Genomic DNA, 16,812 nt, shown 5'->3' on the forward strand with positions numbered 1-16,812 from the left:
GACGCTGTTGTTCTAAATGGAGGGAGGGGGGGGTTATGGGGGGGGCAGAGAGAGAGACAGTCATGGGACTCTGTTTGCTCGTCCTGACCCATGTGAGTCATATGAGCGATAGAGAGGAGGACGAAGAGGAGAAGTGGATTATAAAGAAAAGAAGAAAAGATGGAGGACCTGTCCCGGTGGGTGAGGGAGGCCGGGTGGTGGGTGAGGAGGTGTTGCTGTGGTGAGGAAGAGGAGGATGGAGAGGAGAAAGGGGGGAGGGAGGAAGAGGAGGAGGAAGAGGAGGTGAAGATGGAGGAGCTCAGCTTCAGAAAAAGCAGGAGTTCGACTTCTCTCCCACCTGCTGAGGTATGACGCTGACACTCGACTCCTGTCTGTTTCAGAGAATCAAAGACGCTTTAAAAACAAACTAGATGTTTGTGAGCTACTTTAAAGATTTAGAAACTACAGTAAAAACAGAAGCAGGCGTGTGACTCTTCAACAGTTTATAGTTTCTCCTGGACAGTTTTCACAGAGCTTCCTGTTGTTATTTATTTTTTTTACAGTGCTTTTCCTGATTGTCATTCTGCTTGTTTGTTTAAAGTGAATCCTTCCCTTGTTGCAACTTCTTACAGTGTTTTACCTGGTTGTATTCTTTACAGTGCATCCCATCATCGTCATTTTTTATAGTTTATCACCTGGTTGTGTTTTCCCACAATGTATTCCTGGCTTTAGGTTTAAAAGTGTGTTCTGTTCATGTTTTACACTGTAAACCCTTGTTGTTATTTTTTACTGTGTTGCAACTTACCCTGTTCTTCATTTTTTTGCCTCATTTCCACTTGTATCACCATCGACTTCTTTTTTTAACTGCTTTACCCTGGTCTTCATTTTTAAGTGTATTCCCTGGTATTCTTTTTTACAATTTTACTCTGGTCTTCATTTTTTTACAGTGTAACCCACTGACCAGGGTAAAGCAGTTTAAAAAAGAAGTCAATAAAATGAAAAACATCTTAAAAAATACTTAGAGATAAGTAAAGATAATTACATTCAGTGTTTAGACAAAACTTTAAAATCACTTAATAAACTATATGTTTAGAAATGTCCACTTGCTGTCCAGCTGATTTAGATTCTGTCTTTGTGTCCCAGCTGGATGCGTACCGGTTTAGCTCGTCCCCCTCTGGGTCCCAGCCTCACTGGTTCCAGACTCTGCAGGTCCGACGCTTTCGAGTGCAGCGAGGACGAAGCAACAGCGACCCACTGAGAGGAAGCAGCCAACAGGATGAGTTCACCTGGGTCAGCTGACTCACCCGTCAATCATTTAAACATGTCAGCTGACTCAATGTCAGTTATTTAACGTGTGTGTAGTCTTAACATTCTGTATACTCCCCTTGTCCTTAAGGTAAAAAAATGACCTTCACTTAACCCCTAAAATAAAGCAGCTTAATTGAATTTTAAACCCCAAATCTATCTTGCATGAAGAAGCAACCTGTCATTCATCACAAACTTTGTGAATATCTGGGTTTTCCCTCTTCAGTGGACACCACTTGTTTTTATTACAAATCATCTGTCATAATAGTTTTCTTTACTAAAGTAAAGGGGTTAGAACCCTTTTAAGATGGTGCTGGCTCATTATTATTTGTTTTATTCCACTGCAGCTCAAATTGCTGTAAGCTTGAATGAGCTAAAACCATGACACTTGGCACAATAGCTGGAAATAATGTGTCTGTGCTTCCCAAGAAATATGAGCGCAATCGGACTGATGGAGGTGCTGTAATTAAGGCCACGCCCCTCACACCATAAGTCTGATTGACTTGAAGTTTGACACACAAGTCCATCTCAAAGTGCTCTACAAAAATCCTTTTGGACCATTAAAGTCCACCATGATGGATTTTTTTGCTAATTTGCAACAGTAATATGAATAGAACTTTTTGGATTTTGACTCTGTCAACACCAAATAGGGTTTACCGCATTGCAGGACTGAGATGCACATTTCTATTATAAATTAGCAAGATTGGTCAAAAAACATGGCCGCCATCAACCAAAATATCTTTGCAAAGGGTAAATCAATCAGCTCTAATAAGCACATGTAGGACAGTATGCAAATGGGTGTGTATGGACTCTGCAGATGTATTTCTCATATGTACAGCAGATAGTATTTGTTTTACAGTCCTTTGGGGGGGCAGAGTTGGCATCTTTTCCTCTTGTCTGCCCCAGCTGCAGCATCAGGTGGATCAGGATAAGTTTCAATCCCCTGCTGTGTGGGGGAGGTACTCCCTTCTTTGAGTGTGTGGGGTTACAGGTGCCTTTCCTTGATGCTCTGGGAACTTCCTCCTCTTGTTCCGTTTATCAGGCATCCAGGTAGTGTTGATCTTGTTCTATATCATGACGGACACATCAATGATGTTATGGAAGATGAGTGGGGGCCAGCGGACAGTTGTCCTCCTGCAGCTGTAAGTTCCAGTTACCTTGTCCAGGTTGTCCATGCCTCCTTTGTTGTGGTTCTGGTCCAGGATGATGCCTGGCTTCCTGTCCCCACGATCACTGATCTCAGTTGTTTTGTGCAGTGTGCTCAGGAGGACCACATTCTTGTTCCTTATTGAGAGGTAAGAAACTAGAGTGGTGCTGGGTGTGATGAAAAGGCCTCTCATCCCTTGATGTGAGGAGTGCAGGGTGGAGCTCAGGTTTGTTCTTTCTAACTGTGCCAATCATGGTGATCTTCCACTTCAGGAGCTGCTGGCTGAGTTCATATGAAGAATCCATCTGTCTCATCAAACACAACCTACATCCCCTGGTTCTTCCGCAGGTTTTCTGTCAGCTTCCTTGTGTAGACTTGCATCTTCCAAGCGTAGCTGGATTGTGTGTCACAGGCCACCCATATCTTGATGCCATACCTTACTGGCTTGCTGGGCATATACCGCCGAACAGGCCAGCGACTTTTTTTTTTTTTTATAAGAGATCACTATCAGTAGTTAGTATCAGTGTCACACAAATCAATGACAGACTCTCCACCTACTTCTCCAAGACCTCTCTTATGGCCACCAGTTGTTCTCTCACACGTCTTGCAGGTCCTGACTCACTGTTATCAAATCGTAGCATTCTTGAGAAAGTGTGAAATACTTTCAGTGGCATCATGGAACAGAAAATCAGCCTTCCACTCTCTGGATCCCAGAGACTAGATGTAGCCTTGCCTCGGAGCCTATACGCACCTGCTAAGATTAGCAGCCCTACTTAGGCACGCAGGTCAATCTCATCCATCCTTTTCCAGTTGTCTTCATATTTACGGGAACCCTCCAAATCTGTCATCTCCAGGGTGATTTTTTTTTTTTGAGGGCTGATGTAATGTCCTGGGCTCATGCAACTGCATGTCTTGTGACATTCTGTGCTGCCATCCCACCCTGGTTGTCATGTAGTGACAAGGACCAAGTTATTTTGCTGTTCCTTGACAAAAATGTCCCTTTTTCATCTGAAGATGATGCATCGTGCTCTGGGCTGTATTCCTCCCATCTTCTTCAGATACCTCTTCCTCTTCTAAATCATTGTTCTCATGCACTCATGGCTTCAGCAAAGAGAGAACTAGTGATAATGTCATCTGCAGCACCTTAAGTCTCTGACTGCATTCCCCATTAGTAAACAATGCTTCCAAGAAATGTTTATTTTGTTTGAGATTGTTTTTATTTTGTTTGTTCAATCAGTAGCACACATAATCTCAATGTGTGTGTGTGTGTCTTTGTGGTTTTTGTGGTGTGTAAATGATTTTATAACTGCCAGGTCAGAAATGACCCTTAGACAGTCTTTGTTCCCTGGTGGTGTGCAGCTTTCATGGAAATATGAACAAAGGCAGTGTTTCACTTTTTGTAACTTTGGGGTCACTCTAAGAAAAGTTAAGTATAAACAAGTGAACGTCCAGACCTCCACATCCAAAACATGACATAACAGGACATTTAACATAGAACATAATGTGCTAATACATTCAGTATGTTTACATGATATGACATCATATGACGTGTGTAACGTGTGTGTACTCTGATCAGAAATCAGGTCTTAAGTTCGGAACAGCGAACTCCTACCTGAGTTTAGAGAAACTGGGTGAAGGAGCGTACGCGTCCGTCTACAAAGGAATCAGCAGGTCAGTCTGAAAATCTTCTTCTTCATATATCACAGACATCAGTCTGTATTTCTATCCTCCACAGTCTGATCTGTCAGTGTGTAATATGTTGGTTGTGGCTCATAGTGATGAACCTACAGAGAATTATCAGTGACTCTGCAGCTCCTCTTCACTTTACGGAGCTTTATAGTGAGTTTCAGCTCATTGTTTATCTGTCCGACTGCAGCTTTACTGTTTGGTTCACTCTCATAGTGTGTTTTTGGCCACAGCAGCTATTTTATAAGCTGATAATATGACAGGTACGGTGTTAAGAGTTCTGCTGAAAAAAGTGGACAAACAACATAATTTAAAGCAACTTTAACCAGATTGAAACTATAAAGGATCAAGACTAGAACCCTGAGGAACCCCACAACTAATTATAGACATCATATATGCTGCTGGATGTTTGTTCCATATCAACCTAAAAGATGATGATATGTCAGAGTTGTGTTCACTACTTGTTTCTGATGAAAACTAAACATCAGTTATTGCAGGTTTCAAGTAAAACAATTACTGAAAGTTTTATGTTGCTGTGTTTGATTTATAGATATATATTTACATTATTAATAAATAATTGAATGAAGTCCGCTTATAGGTTCAATTTTTTCAATTTAAGGACAAACAAACTAAAAAAAGTTGCAGATATTTTTAATACAATGCATGAGTGATACAAAATGTGCTGTGTTACCATGACAACCGCTAGCTGCAGTTTTTAATATGGTGGTTTAGATATTTATTTATGTATATTTCTTTAATTTTGATTTGTTTTTAATCAGAATATAAAGTGAGTCATTTTTAGTCATGAAGTGAAATCTATTCACTTTTTGTTTTTCTGTTAGGATCAACGGGCAGCTGGTGGCTCTGAAGGTGATTCGTATGAAGACGGAGGAGGGCGTCCCGTTCACCGCCATCAGAGAGGGTAATCAACATCCCACCAATCACATGCTTTCCTTTCATTTATCACACACATACATGTATTAATGTGTGTGTGTGTGTTTGTGTGCGCGCAGCCTCTCTGCTCAAAGGCCTGAAACACGCCAACGTGGTCCTCCTGCACGACATCATCCACACCAGAGAGTCGCTCACCTTCGTCTTTGAATACGTGGTGAGACTCGCAGCAGGTGAACATGTTCATGTGTCCCGCAGGGGGCGCTGCATTACGCTTTCTGCGAGGAAGAAGAATTAGTTTTCTTCCCTCTCAACATGTTTAATTTCGTCTTCAACAACATTCTGTTGAGTGATGAAAGCTGACAGGTGATGGTGATATGTTGACTTCTTCTGTTGTTGCAGCAAACAGACCTGGCTCAGTATCTGACTCAACACCCCGGAGGTCTGCACTCACATAACGTTCGGGTACGTTCCTTCACAAACCTCCACCAGATCAGAGACCGATCATCCTGTCAATCAATATATGAAACCAAATCAATATTTCCCGGCAGATCTTCATGTTCCAGCTCCTGCGAGGTCTCTGCTACATCCACAGCAGGAGGATCCTCCACAGAGACCTGAAGCCTCAGAACCTGCTCATCAGCTACCTCGGAGAACTCAAACTGGCCGACTTTGGTGAGGACGAAGCTCCAGAGTCCGTCTGAATCCTGTGAATCTTAAAGAGATATAGGATGAGACAAAGGACGGGCTCATGTGAACAGTGAAAGAGGTTTTCCTGCTGCAATAATTCCTCCTGTTCATACTGGCTATTAAACAGCAAGTCCTCCAAATTAAGGATCACTTTGTTAAGGTTTGAGAAACGTGGTGTCGTCATGGCAACAGTAAACATCACAAGGTTAAGGTTGTAGTCACATTTTGAAAAAAAAAAAGTGTTTGGAAATGTGACACTCACCGTTGGAAACAGGAAACAAACAGCGTCTCCTACAGTCCAAAGTAAAAAAAAAAAAGTTTCATAGTTTGAATATAACGGAGCGTTATTTAAAGGTGCAGTGTGTAAGATTTAGTGTCATCTAGCAGAAATTATTTTCAGGTGATTAAACACTAATTAAAACATTTCTGCTAATAGATCCCCTAAATCTTGCACACTACACCTTTAAGTGTATTTAAAAACACTTAATTAAAACTTCATGGTTTCTGAATTTAACACAGTCGAGTGTTATCCAGTAAAGTCTCGTTTCTTCTACGTCAAGTTGTTTTTATATCTGAAGAACTGAAGGTTTTATTCTGCCGGTACCAGCCCGTTCTCTGGTTCTCTGGTTCTCTGGTTCTCTGGTTCTGTGGTTCTTTGTTCAGGTCTGGCTCGATCCAAGTCCATCCCCAGCCAGACGTTCTCCTCTGAGGTGGTGACGCTGTGGTACCGCCCCCCCGACGTCCTGCTGGGATCCACAGATTACTCCACCGCCCTGGACATGTGGTCAGCGCTGACATATAGAAATAAAATGTAACAGAAGCGTCGGTTTAGTTTGTAGGTTTTGAGCAGTTTGTGTGTTTGTGACAGGGGAGCCGGGTGCATCTTCATAGAGATGCTGCAGGGGGCGCCGGCGTTCCCGGGAGTCACCGACGTGTTCGAACAGCTGCAGAAAATATGGACGGTGAGTGAAACTTTCAAACTATACCACCGGAGATTTCTACAAAATACTGGATTATGTTCAACTGACCGCTACGTGAAATGTGGCTGCAGGTGCTCGGCGTCCCGTCTGAGGACTGCTGGCCTGGAATCAGTCAGCTGCCCAACTATAAACCAGGTGAGTCTCAGTTCACCCCGCCCACTTCCTGTCTCAACAGCCAACTATCACTGAGGAGGAGACAGGAAGTGACACAGGGATACACACATCCAAATCAAAGATTTTCAAAATAACTTTCAGGATTAATTTTAATATCGACAATAATAAAGAAAATTCTGAAGACATTTCATGACACCAATCAATCAATTTTTTGGAATACACTATTTATTTGCCCATTTATTAAATGTATTTCTTTTTATTTAGATATATTATTAAATTATATGTTTAAATTATATATTTATTATTTATTAATTTTAAAGTATATATTATGTTTTCTTTATGTTTATTTTATTATTATCTGTTCATTCTTTTAATTTATAGCATTTTCCAAAATATTTTTAAATTGTGGTTTTGAAACATAATATAATATAAGTAAAATGTATATATATTACTGATTAATTCAGTCATTTATTTTTTTTATTTTTTTATTTTGCCAAATGCGTTATTTATTTACTTATAATTATTTTTATTATTTTATAATTTATTCACATAGACTTAAAAATCTTTAAAATCATATTTTTTATTTGTTTATACTATTCTTAATTTTTTCATTTATTTTTAAATCCATTTTTAAGAAATTTATTATATTATGATTTTTGTGTTTTTTTATTTACCTTTTTATATATTTCTTTATATATTTCTGTTCATATTTCTTTCTTCTTGTGTGGGATGGAGCAGGTGAAGTGCCGACACTCAGCAGCGAGGAGACAGAACAGAACATAAGAATATTTATTGGAAGGTTTGGGAAAGGGAAAGCAGGTCTGGGGAAGCTTTGGCTGTAGCAGAGAAACTGGGGCTGAGACTTGGGCTGGAAGCTGGGAAGAGTGGGCGTCCCGGGCAGGGAAGCAGGGATGGAGACAGAGCAGATGAGATGGTGGGAATGATGTTCGGATATTTGCATTTGGGAATGCAGCGATATCAGGGCACAGGGGGGAAAAACATGGTGAGTGTCAACATACAAAAAACAAGGTAGCAGGGAGCCAGGAGAGTAACGCCCACATCACAGACAGATTTTATTCATTTATTTTTATTAATTTATACATTTAATTTATATGGCAACTTGCAAAACACATCTGAAGTTGTTGTTCATGCACAGCAGTGTTTCTGTGTGCTGAATGTAGAGATCTGACGGCGTTTTATTTACTGTCAGTTTAGTTCACCAGATATAAAACATGTTACTGCAGTGAGTTTCCAGCAGGAGGCGCCATCACACCATAAATCAGCTGCAGACTGAACTTCAGCAGAAAGACTTTAAACTGATCAGTGGAGCTTCATGTGGTTGTCTGGTAGAGACAGGTGGGGTTCAAACTCTCGACACTAACGGTACAGGACAGTCTCACTCCTGAGTTTCCTGTTTGTTACAGATGAATGTGCAGGATCTCAACAGCAGCTGACTTATTTATTACCAAAACAATAATATAAGTTCATCAGGAGTTTCCAGCATGACTCACTGATCCACTTTAGTTCAGACTCAAACATCCTGATAACTACTGGATGAGTTGATGTGAAACGTTTCTTAGGTGTTAATGTCGCCCTCAGGATGAACTGTAATACTTTATTTTAAATGTCATTTTGTCCAACATTTTATGACCCAATACTGCTAGAATGTGAGCTGTAGACTAGTTCAGTCTTTCCTCTCTCTGTGAAAGGCAGATGTTTCTTTTTGTCTTCACCTCCATCTTGTTTCCAGTTGTTTTGTAGCTTCTGTTTTAGCTTCAAGCTGTTGTGTCTTAAGCTTCCAGTTTATCCTCCATTTCTTTCTTTTTATGCCTTCATTTTAGCTTTCAGATGTCCTATAGCTTCTATTTTAGTTTCCAGTTGTTTTTTAGTTTTTGTTTTAGCTCCAAATTTTAGTTTTAACTTCTATTTTAGCTTTTAGTTCTTTTTTTGTGGCTTCCATTTGATTTCCAGTTGTTTCCTTGCTTCTATATTAGCTTTCAGTTCTTGTTTTTAGCTTCCAGGCGCCAGACAACAGTATCAGTGATGTTCCTTTTGTGAACATGTGGAGGAAGATTGAGACGGTTGCACTCATTCCCACCAATAGACTATAAACATCAAGCCAACTGAAAGTAATGTTAACTTAACGTGCACAGACCTTGATAATGTCACGGTAACATCCGCTTACATTTGTCTAAATGCTAACATTAGTAGCAGAGACGTTACTGAATGCTGCTAAATGAACTTGTGAAGAAGATATTTTTGTAGAGGAAACGTTTATCTGTCGGGAGCTCCAACATGTGTCGACATTATCATTTAGGTTGTGTTTGTTGTTTACATTTGTTATAGGTTATAGGTTTTGCCTCATTTTCGTTGATGAAATGAAGACGTTACAGTGTTCAGGAACAGGATTGTTGATGTTGGTTCATAAGAAGCTTCACTTAAACATTTAAACACTGTCTGCTGTTGTGGAGGGTCTGAAAGGGTTAACTCTGTACGTCCATGATTTGAACTCCACATCTTCCTCCCTGCCGGCCTCTCCTGGGTGGTGCTCGCCCTGAACCCCCCCCACCACGTCCTCCCTCCACCCTCCAGATGTGTCTGAATGGTCCGATAGAGACCTGAGCACACACACAGCTCTGATCAACGCCAAGAAGTTCAGGAAAACCAGAGCCAAGACAATTAAACACCATCGCTTTCACTCCTCACTTCACTCAGCTAACAAAAATCCGCCTGCAACAGCTCAAACCTTTGTGAGGCGGAAGAAAAGTGCTCGTTCTGCAAAATTTGGAAATGGAAGCTGAACAGCAAGTGGAAACCAAATGGAAGATAACAAAAAGTGGAAGCTAAAAAATAATTAAAACCTTAACAGGGAGCTAAAAAACAACTAGAAGTTAAACTGGAAGCTGAAAAACAACTAAAGCTAAAATGGAAGCTAACAACAAAAACTAGAAGTGATATTGGAGGCTAAAATTGAATGCAAAGAACATCTTTAAAACAAAATGGAAGCTAAAAAAAGGAACTAAAACCTAAAGTGGAAACATTAGAAACTATCTTGAAAACAAAATGGAAGCTAAAAAAACAACCAAACCAAATGGAAGCTACATGTTGAGTAAAGAAATATTCTGCAACTGTGTCAAAGTAACATCAGAATAAAAGGAAAACTTATCAGCTTCAGTCTGTAAACTCTACCTCCACCTCCTGTTGCAGCTCAAAGTGAGATCAGCAGCCAAGCCTGACATTAATCATCAAAGCAAATATTCGTTTTTTTTTACCGTAAACTCCTCCGAGGAGTTCGTTTCTCTGCGCTCACAGCTGGATCATTACTCAGCTGCATCCTGGGAGAGATTTCCCAAAAACGGAGCCGTCCGCCCTGTGAGATCTGCCACCTCCACCCACACAGACGGATGATAAAACACTTTAAACACTCATCGGTACATTCTTTTACAGATCAGATTAACTTTCATGTTATTTTGCTCCCTAACTTTTTCCTTCAGGTTGATCTCTGAGTCAACTGTGACATTAACCTTCACTTACTCTTCAGTGCCAAATTTGACCCATTTCTACATTTTCATTAAACACCCTGAACTCTTTTCTTTTAGCCTCAAATTTTAAAAACATTTTTGTGTTGCTGATACACAGTTTTGCAGCGTTTGACCCGTATTTATTCAAAAATTGCCAAAGATATTTTTGCATTCTTTACATTTAATGTAATTCACTGAAATCGTTATGTTCCTGTTTTATGTAACGTGGGACTATTACTCTGTGTGATTGTAAATGTTTGTTCTCCATAAACAAAAAGCGTAACGCTAAAGAATAAACTCTCTGCTCTCTGAAAGCCTCATGAAGGATTAATCACAAATGTATGTGTGACTGATGAGGTGTTCGTGGACGATCTGTGGTTCAGGAGTTTGGTTTAGAGACTAACAGTATGTGAAGGTTAAAGCTAAACTGTTTTTTTCACAGAATGGTTCCTTCACACAGAGCCGAAGCAGTTCCGGACCGTTTGGAAAAGGTAAGAAAAGAAATAATTTTAGTTTAGACAAAAAAATGGAACTTGAGAGATTCACAACACGATGATCTGGATCAGGTTGAACCAGCTGCCCTATAAGACCGAGGACCTGGTCCAGAGGATGCTGGTGTTGAAACCTGCAGACCGGATCTCGGCGCAGGACTCCCTGCAGCACCTGTACTTCAGCACGCTGCCTCCTCCCATCATGCACCTGAGAGACAGTAAGAACTGATATTCACTGTTTTCAGGTGTTTTCAGTAGCTATAAACATGCTAATGAGCTAATACACATGCTAACATAGGATGCATAGCATGTGTGCACAAACATGATTATACACTTTCTAACTTAGCCTTATGCACGGTAACATGCTAACCTGTGATGTATATGCTAAAACAGCCACACATGCTAACACAGATGTACGTGTGCTAACATGTTTATACACTATCAAACTCAGTCTTATACATGCTAACATGATTACACACATGCTAATATGCTAACACAGTTTCACCTTTTGATGCTGTAAAAATAAAACGTCAGGACAGTAAACATTCAGTTCACTGTTACAAACATATTAATGCAAATAAACATCCTGTTGTTGGCAAATAAAACTACAAATCTGAACCACTTTCAGGATCCTTCAGTTCCAGAAAACTGATTAAAATCAAACAAACAAACAAAAAAAACATGCAGACTTTGGTGTGAGACAATGAAACAACAGATTTTAGAACCTTTAAATATCAGAAATGTGTACAAATGAGTACAAAACACAATAAATAACACAACAATGACAAAACAACAAACTAAATAACAAAAAAGAAATAAAAAGGAAATGAAAATGAAAATAGTAACAACCTTTGACTAGACACAGAAGAAAAATAATCAATCTATAAATAAAAGAACAGTGATGGCACTAAGAAAACAGGGAATTTGTTTTAAGATGAGAAAACAAAACATTTTTAAATGAGCCAAATGATGACGGATATTTACAGAAACATAAAAGCTTTTTTCCCTGAGATACAAAAGGGACCATAAAGAGGATCTGATCAGAGCGGCTTAGTGAATAATTTAACATATAAGGAACAAAAAAATGTTTTAGACAATAAGGATATTTAAAGTTAATGCATTTAAAATAAATTGGTACCATATTGTATTTATTCATTCAGCTTCTTCTTCTCTCCTTCTGTTTTTCAGCGGTGTCCATCTTCAAGGTGCCTGGCGTTCGTCTGGAGACGGAGGTCAGAGACATCTTCAACCCCGGCCGGCAGGTCAAACCCTCCCTGCTGCCCACCGTCAAGTGCTGGTGACGAAGCCTGACGAGACCACCGGAGGGGCCGAAGAAACGTCTGAAAGTTTAAAAGGTTAAAAAGAAGTAAACTGTGTTTGCTTGTGAACGCTTCCTCACATATCACAGCTGGACGGCCGACTCGTTAATCAAAGTGTGTAAACGACAGGGAACGTTCAAATGATAAGGGTTCAAATGTTTCTGGTGATAAAAGGACGTTTTTTTTTTGTAGCTTTGGATCATTTTGGAAATCTTCTTCTTGTTCTGATGTTTAAATGGAAATCTATCAGTCCAGCATCCACACAACTAACTAACTAACTAACTAACTAACTAACTAACTAACTAACTAACTGGGAAAGCCGCTAACCAGCTAACATATCAGTTTCATACAAACTTTAAGCAGCAATAAGAAGAGGAATGTTGATGAGAACAAAGCAGGATTTCATAACTGGGCCCATAAGACCGACCTGTTGAAACCGTTGAGTTTCAAATGATAATAATAATAATAAACTATTATTTATTATTAAATAAACTATTTAAAAGAGATTATTCAAAAGCCTTTTTGAAAGAAATGTGTTTTAAAAGAAGTCTGATTTATTAAGAGGGAGTCATTTGTTCTCTCTTCTTGGTTTCTGTTGTCTATGAACAGTTTTCTGATTGATGCCGTTGGGACGTCACAATAATCTGAACACTGAGGAAGTGGAAGCATGAAGCTCAGATATTAACAGATTTTAACCAGATTGGACAATCTTACTAACAAATATCTCGGTTCAGTTTTGGATCATCAACTCAGCTTCTCTGGAAAAACATATTTTCAAGAAAAGATCACAACCTCTTAGGACACACAAGTGATTCAGTCAATCTTAGAAACGGTTTACAAAAACCCTGACGGAGAGTTTAACATCACGGTTCTTAAGATGAACAGAAAAAGAAAAGTTAAACATCCTGTCAGGTATTATTTATCTTATTTTTCATCTAATTTTGAGCTGCTGTAACGTGTGAATTTTCCCCCGTGGGGATCAATAAGTTCATTCATTCATTCATTCAGATCCTTTATTTCATCAGTTTGACACTCTGACCTCTAGGAGGCGCTGCAGGAAACTCTTAGTTCTCAAACATATGTTCAAGTCTTTCATTCCAAGTCCAGACAACATTTATCTGCAGGTCTGCTGTTTTCTTTTTATGTGAGTACTGTGATGTTTCATACTTGTTGTTGTTGTTGTTGTTGTTGTTTAGATGGTGTATTGTTGCTGCATTCATTCTGTATGTTTTGCTGCTCTGTGTTGTGGTGAGATACAGCAAGCAATGTTCTAGTCTGCAGGACAATAAAGTTTTGTTCTAAAGCTCAGGAATGATGAGAGTCATGAATCTGATAACGTAACACCAGCAGCAGAGGAAGTATTCAGATCCTTTACTGCAGTAAAAGTACATAAGTATTATGAGCTTGATGTAGTTAAAGTATTGCAGTAAAAGTACATAAGTATTATGAGCTTGATGTAGTTAAAGTATTGCAGTAAAAGTACATAAGTATTATGAGCTTGATGTAGTTAAAGTATTGCAGTAAAAGTACATAAGTATTATGAGCTTGATGTAGTTAAAGTATTGCAGTAAAAGTACATAAGTATTATGAGCTTGATGTAGTTAAAGTATTGCAGTAAAAGTAGTGGTTTGGTCCCTCTGACTGATATATTATTATATATGACATCATTAGATTATTAATAGTGAAGCATCAGTGTTAGAGCAGCATGTTACTGTTGTAGCTGCTGGAGGTGGAGCTAGTTTACACTACTTTATATACAGTTAGCTAGTTTAGTCCAGTGGTTCCCAACCTAGGGGTCGGGCCCCTCCAAAGGGTCAGCAGATAAATCTGAGGGGTGGTGAGATGATTAATGGGAGAGGAAAGAAGAAAAAACAAAGTTCTGATACACAAATCTGTTTTCAGTTTTTGGACTTTTTCTCTAATCTTTGATTTTTGCTGAAATATTGGATCATTTGAACATTTATTGAAATGAAAGCATGTGAGAAGTTTAGAGGGAAAAATCACTATTTGGTGGAGCTGTTAACAACTCATAGACATGTGAAATGTGACCCCGACTACACACTGCTTTTTGTAAGACGTCAAAAGACAAAAAGGTTGGAAACCACTGGTTTCATCTTTAACAATGTGTTGTATTTTAAAAGCTTGTTATATTATCCATTGTGTCAAATCTTCATCTGGAATAGTAACTACAGTTGTCAAATAAATGTAGTGGAGTAGAAAGTACAATATTTCCCTCTGAAATGTAGAAAGTAGCATCACATGGAAATACTCAAGTAAAGTACAAGTACCTCTAAACTGAGTAAATGAACTTAGTTACTTTAAACCACAGCTGACAGTTGAGGTGTGAAGTGTTTATTTGGGATCGACAGCGTGTCAGAGGACACTGAGGTGTTAAACCAGTTGCTTTCTGAATCTTCTCTCACCTGCAGCTCTTTACATGAACCTCAACGTCTGAACAAACACGGAAACATTTCACTTTGAAACGAGTCTGTCAGATAAATATAAAGACTAAAACATTTAGTCAAAGAAAATAAAACCACTTTTAATAATTTACGTCTAAAATGTGTCAGTGATTCGCTGTGAGGATCTACACACCATAATCACATAAACACAACAAACAAATCAGCTCATCTCACTGAATAACAATCAAATACAGAAGAGAAACTAAATAGTCCTTTAACAGACATTAAGCCAAACACAAATTATAAATCAGTCACATTTCTGAGTTCATAGCAAACTTGATTCTTTTTTCTGTCTTAATGGATATAAATCTTTGTCTGATGACATCTGTAGATTATATATTTATACATCCTGCTCTTTAATATTTATAACATCTGATATCAGCGGCTCCGACAGGAAGATGAAGCAGAGATGTGACGTCTGAGGACAAAATGACGCCGTGTGGATTCTCTCTTTTATTTCCTTTTTGCAGTGACTTTTTGTAACACACAGCAGAGCAGATGGGGGGGGGGGGGCTCTTGCTGGTGTGTTGGGGGTCTTCAGCTGTAAAGGAATCTCCATCCTCCCCCCATTTAGCCTGCAGGGACCATTAGCATACTTCCCCCGCCCAACCCCCCTCCACACACACACACACACACACACACACTGACCCCCCCTCCCTCCCCACCTCAGTGAAACTGAACCCAGATGAGGCCCATCGGGAGGCCAACATCAACAACAGCCCTCCAGCTACAGCAGCCCATCAGTATAAATACAACATGTCAGTCAGATAAACTTCATCATTTTGGTTAAAGGACCAGTTCCCACTGTTCCCAGTGTTCCCAGTGTGTTAAACCAGCAGTCAGGTGTCTGTAATCATTCCTCCTGTTCATACTGGATATTAAAAGATCCTTCAAATGTGCTTTCAATGGAAGTGATGGAGGATAAAATCCACAGTGTGTCCACACAGTCATTTAAAGTCTGTGTGAAGCTTCTATTCAGCTTCATCAGTCTGAGTTAGTCATATCAAGTGGATATCTGACACATTTACAGTCTTTTTAGCATCAAATTCCCTCTTTGTGTTTCCTCGGACAGTGTTTCCCTGTTGAGCTGCAGGTGGAAGTATAGTAACAAAAAGAGGAACTTTGGCACTAAAAAGACTGTAACGTTGAAAGATATCTACTGGATTTGACTCATTTGGACGCTGAAGCTTCATATTAGCTTCAGATAAACTTTTGTGGATTTTGTCCTCCATCACTTCCATTGTAAGGTCATTATGAAGGGATCTTCTAATGGTCTGTATGAACAGGAGGAATGATTACAGCAAGAAACACATGTTTAACGGTCATTTGATCTCCTGACTTTTTATCTGCATCAAATAATCAAAACAGTTCATTATCTGACAAATACTCACTTCATACTAAAGATAATCCTTCACACACTTTATTTCTAGTATCATTTCTTCTTCTACAGCAGTTATGTGATTATATTGAATATCACTTTTTGCTGTTTCAGCTCATTTCTAACGAAGAATTAACTTCTTTCTGTTTTTCAGTGTTAAGTTCCTTCATTTAATTATGTCTGATTATTTTCCTCACACGAGATGTTTTCAGCAGTCGTCTCTTATCAGGGTCACCTGTTCGACTCACAGCTGCAACGTCAACGTTTTCAGGAACATTTACACTCAGCTTCTTATTTTACCGTCACAAACTGCTTTAAAAACAATCTCTTCTTTTTTTTTAAATGTTTGCTGGAATATTTCTTTAATTTCATCTTTCAGCAAAGACTCGACTCTGATGTTGTGAGACAAACCATGAAACCTAAATAAAAGCCCATCAGACTGGAACAACAATGATTCTTCTTTTTAATTGGATTTAAAGTCAAGTTTAATAATCATTTTCTACTTTTTTTTTTTTTTTGGAAGTCTGGAAAAGAAAAGGAGGTGCAAAGTTAAGAATAAATAAAAATAAAATTCTGAGATATTAAATCACGATTATTAAAACTTTAAATCACAGTTATGAGATTTTAAATCAACACGATGACTTTTTAAATCCAGATTATGATTTTGAGACTTTATGATTCGTCTGTTTCTTTCTTTTTAAGTTGATTTATTTGTACTTTGGTTGGAACTCAAGGTGCTGCACATAAGAAAAATATAAAAAACAAGAAACAAAAACAAGAAAATTCATTAAAAAATAAAAAAAAAACAATAAAATACATTAAAAATGAGATATTAAAGAGCAAAAGTAC

General features: G+C 38.8%; 2 protein-coding genes across 3 annotated transcripts in view; both read left to right on the forward strand.

The window, feature by feature from the left end:
- The window catches only part of LOC121891677 (NLR family CARD domain-containing protein 3-like), a 408,525-nt gene that overhangs the window by 319,675 nt on the left and 72,038 nt on the right, over positions 1-16,812 (forward strand). The window lies entirely within an intron of this gene.
- Positions 48-13,431, forward strand: cdk15 (cyclin-dependent kinase 15). Its single transcript, XM_042404263.1, is given in 14 exon segments — positions 48-113; positions 115-345; positions 1,123-1,269; positions 4,008-4,102; positions 4,960-5,039; positions 5,131-5,225; positions 5,411-5,473; positions 5,560-5,683; positions 6,362-6,482; positions 6,567-6,660; positions 6,750-6,813; positions 10,756-10,804; positions 10,880-11,022; positions 11,993-13,431. Coding segments are annotated over 14 exon segments (1,470 nt in total). The 5' UTR covers positions 48-62; the 3' UTR covers positions 12,106-13,431.

The sequence above is a fragment of the Thunnus maccoyii genome, chromosome 24, assembly GCF_910596095.1.
Source record: "Thunnus maccoyii chromosome 24, fThuMac1.1, whole genome shotgun sequence".
In the NCBI taxonomy this organism is placed as follows: domain Eukaryota; kingdom Metazoa; phylum Chordata; class Actinopteri; order Scombriformes; family Scombridae; genus Thunnus; species Thunnus maccoyii.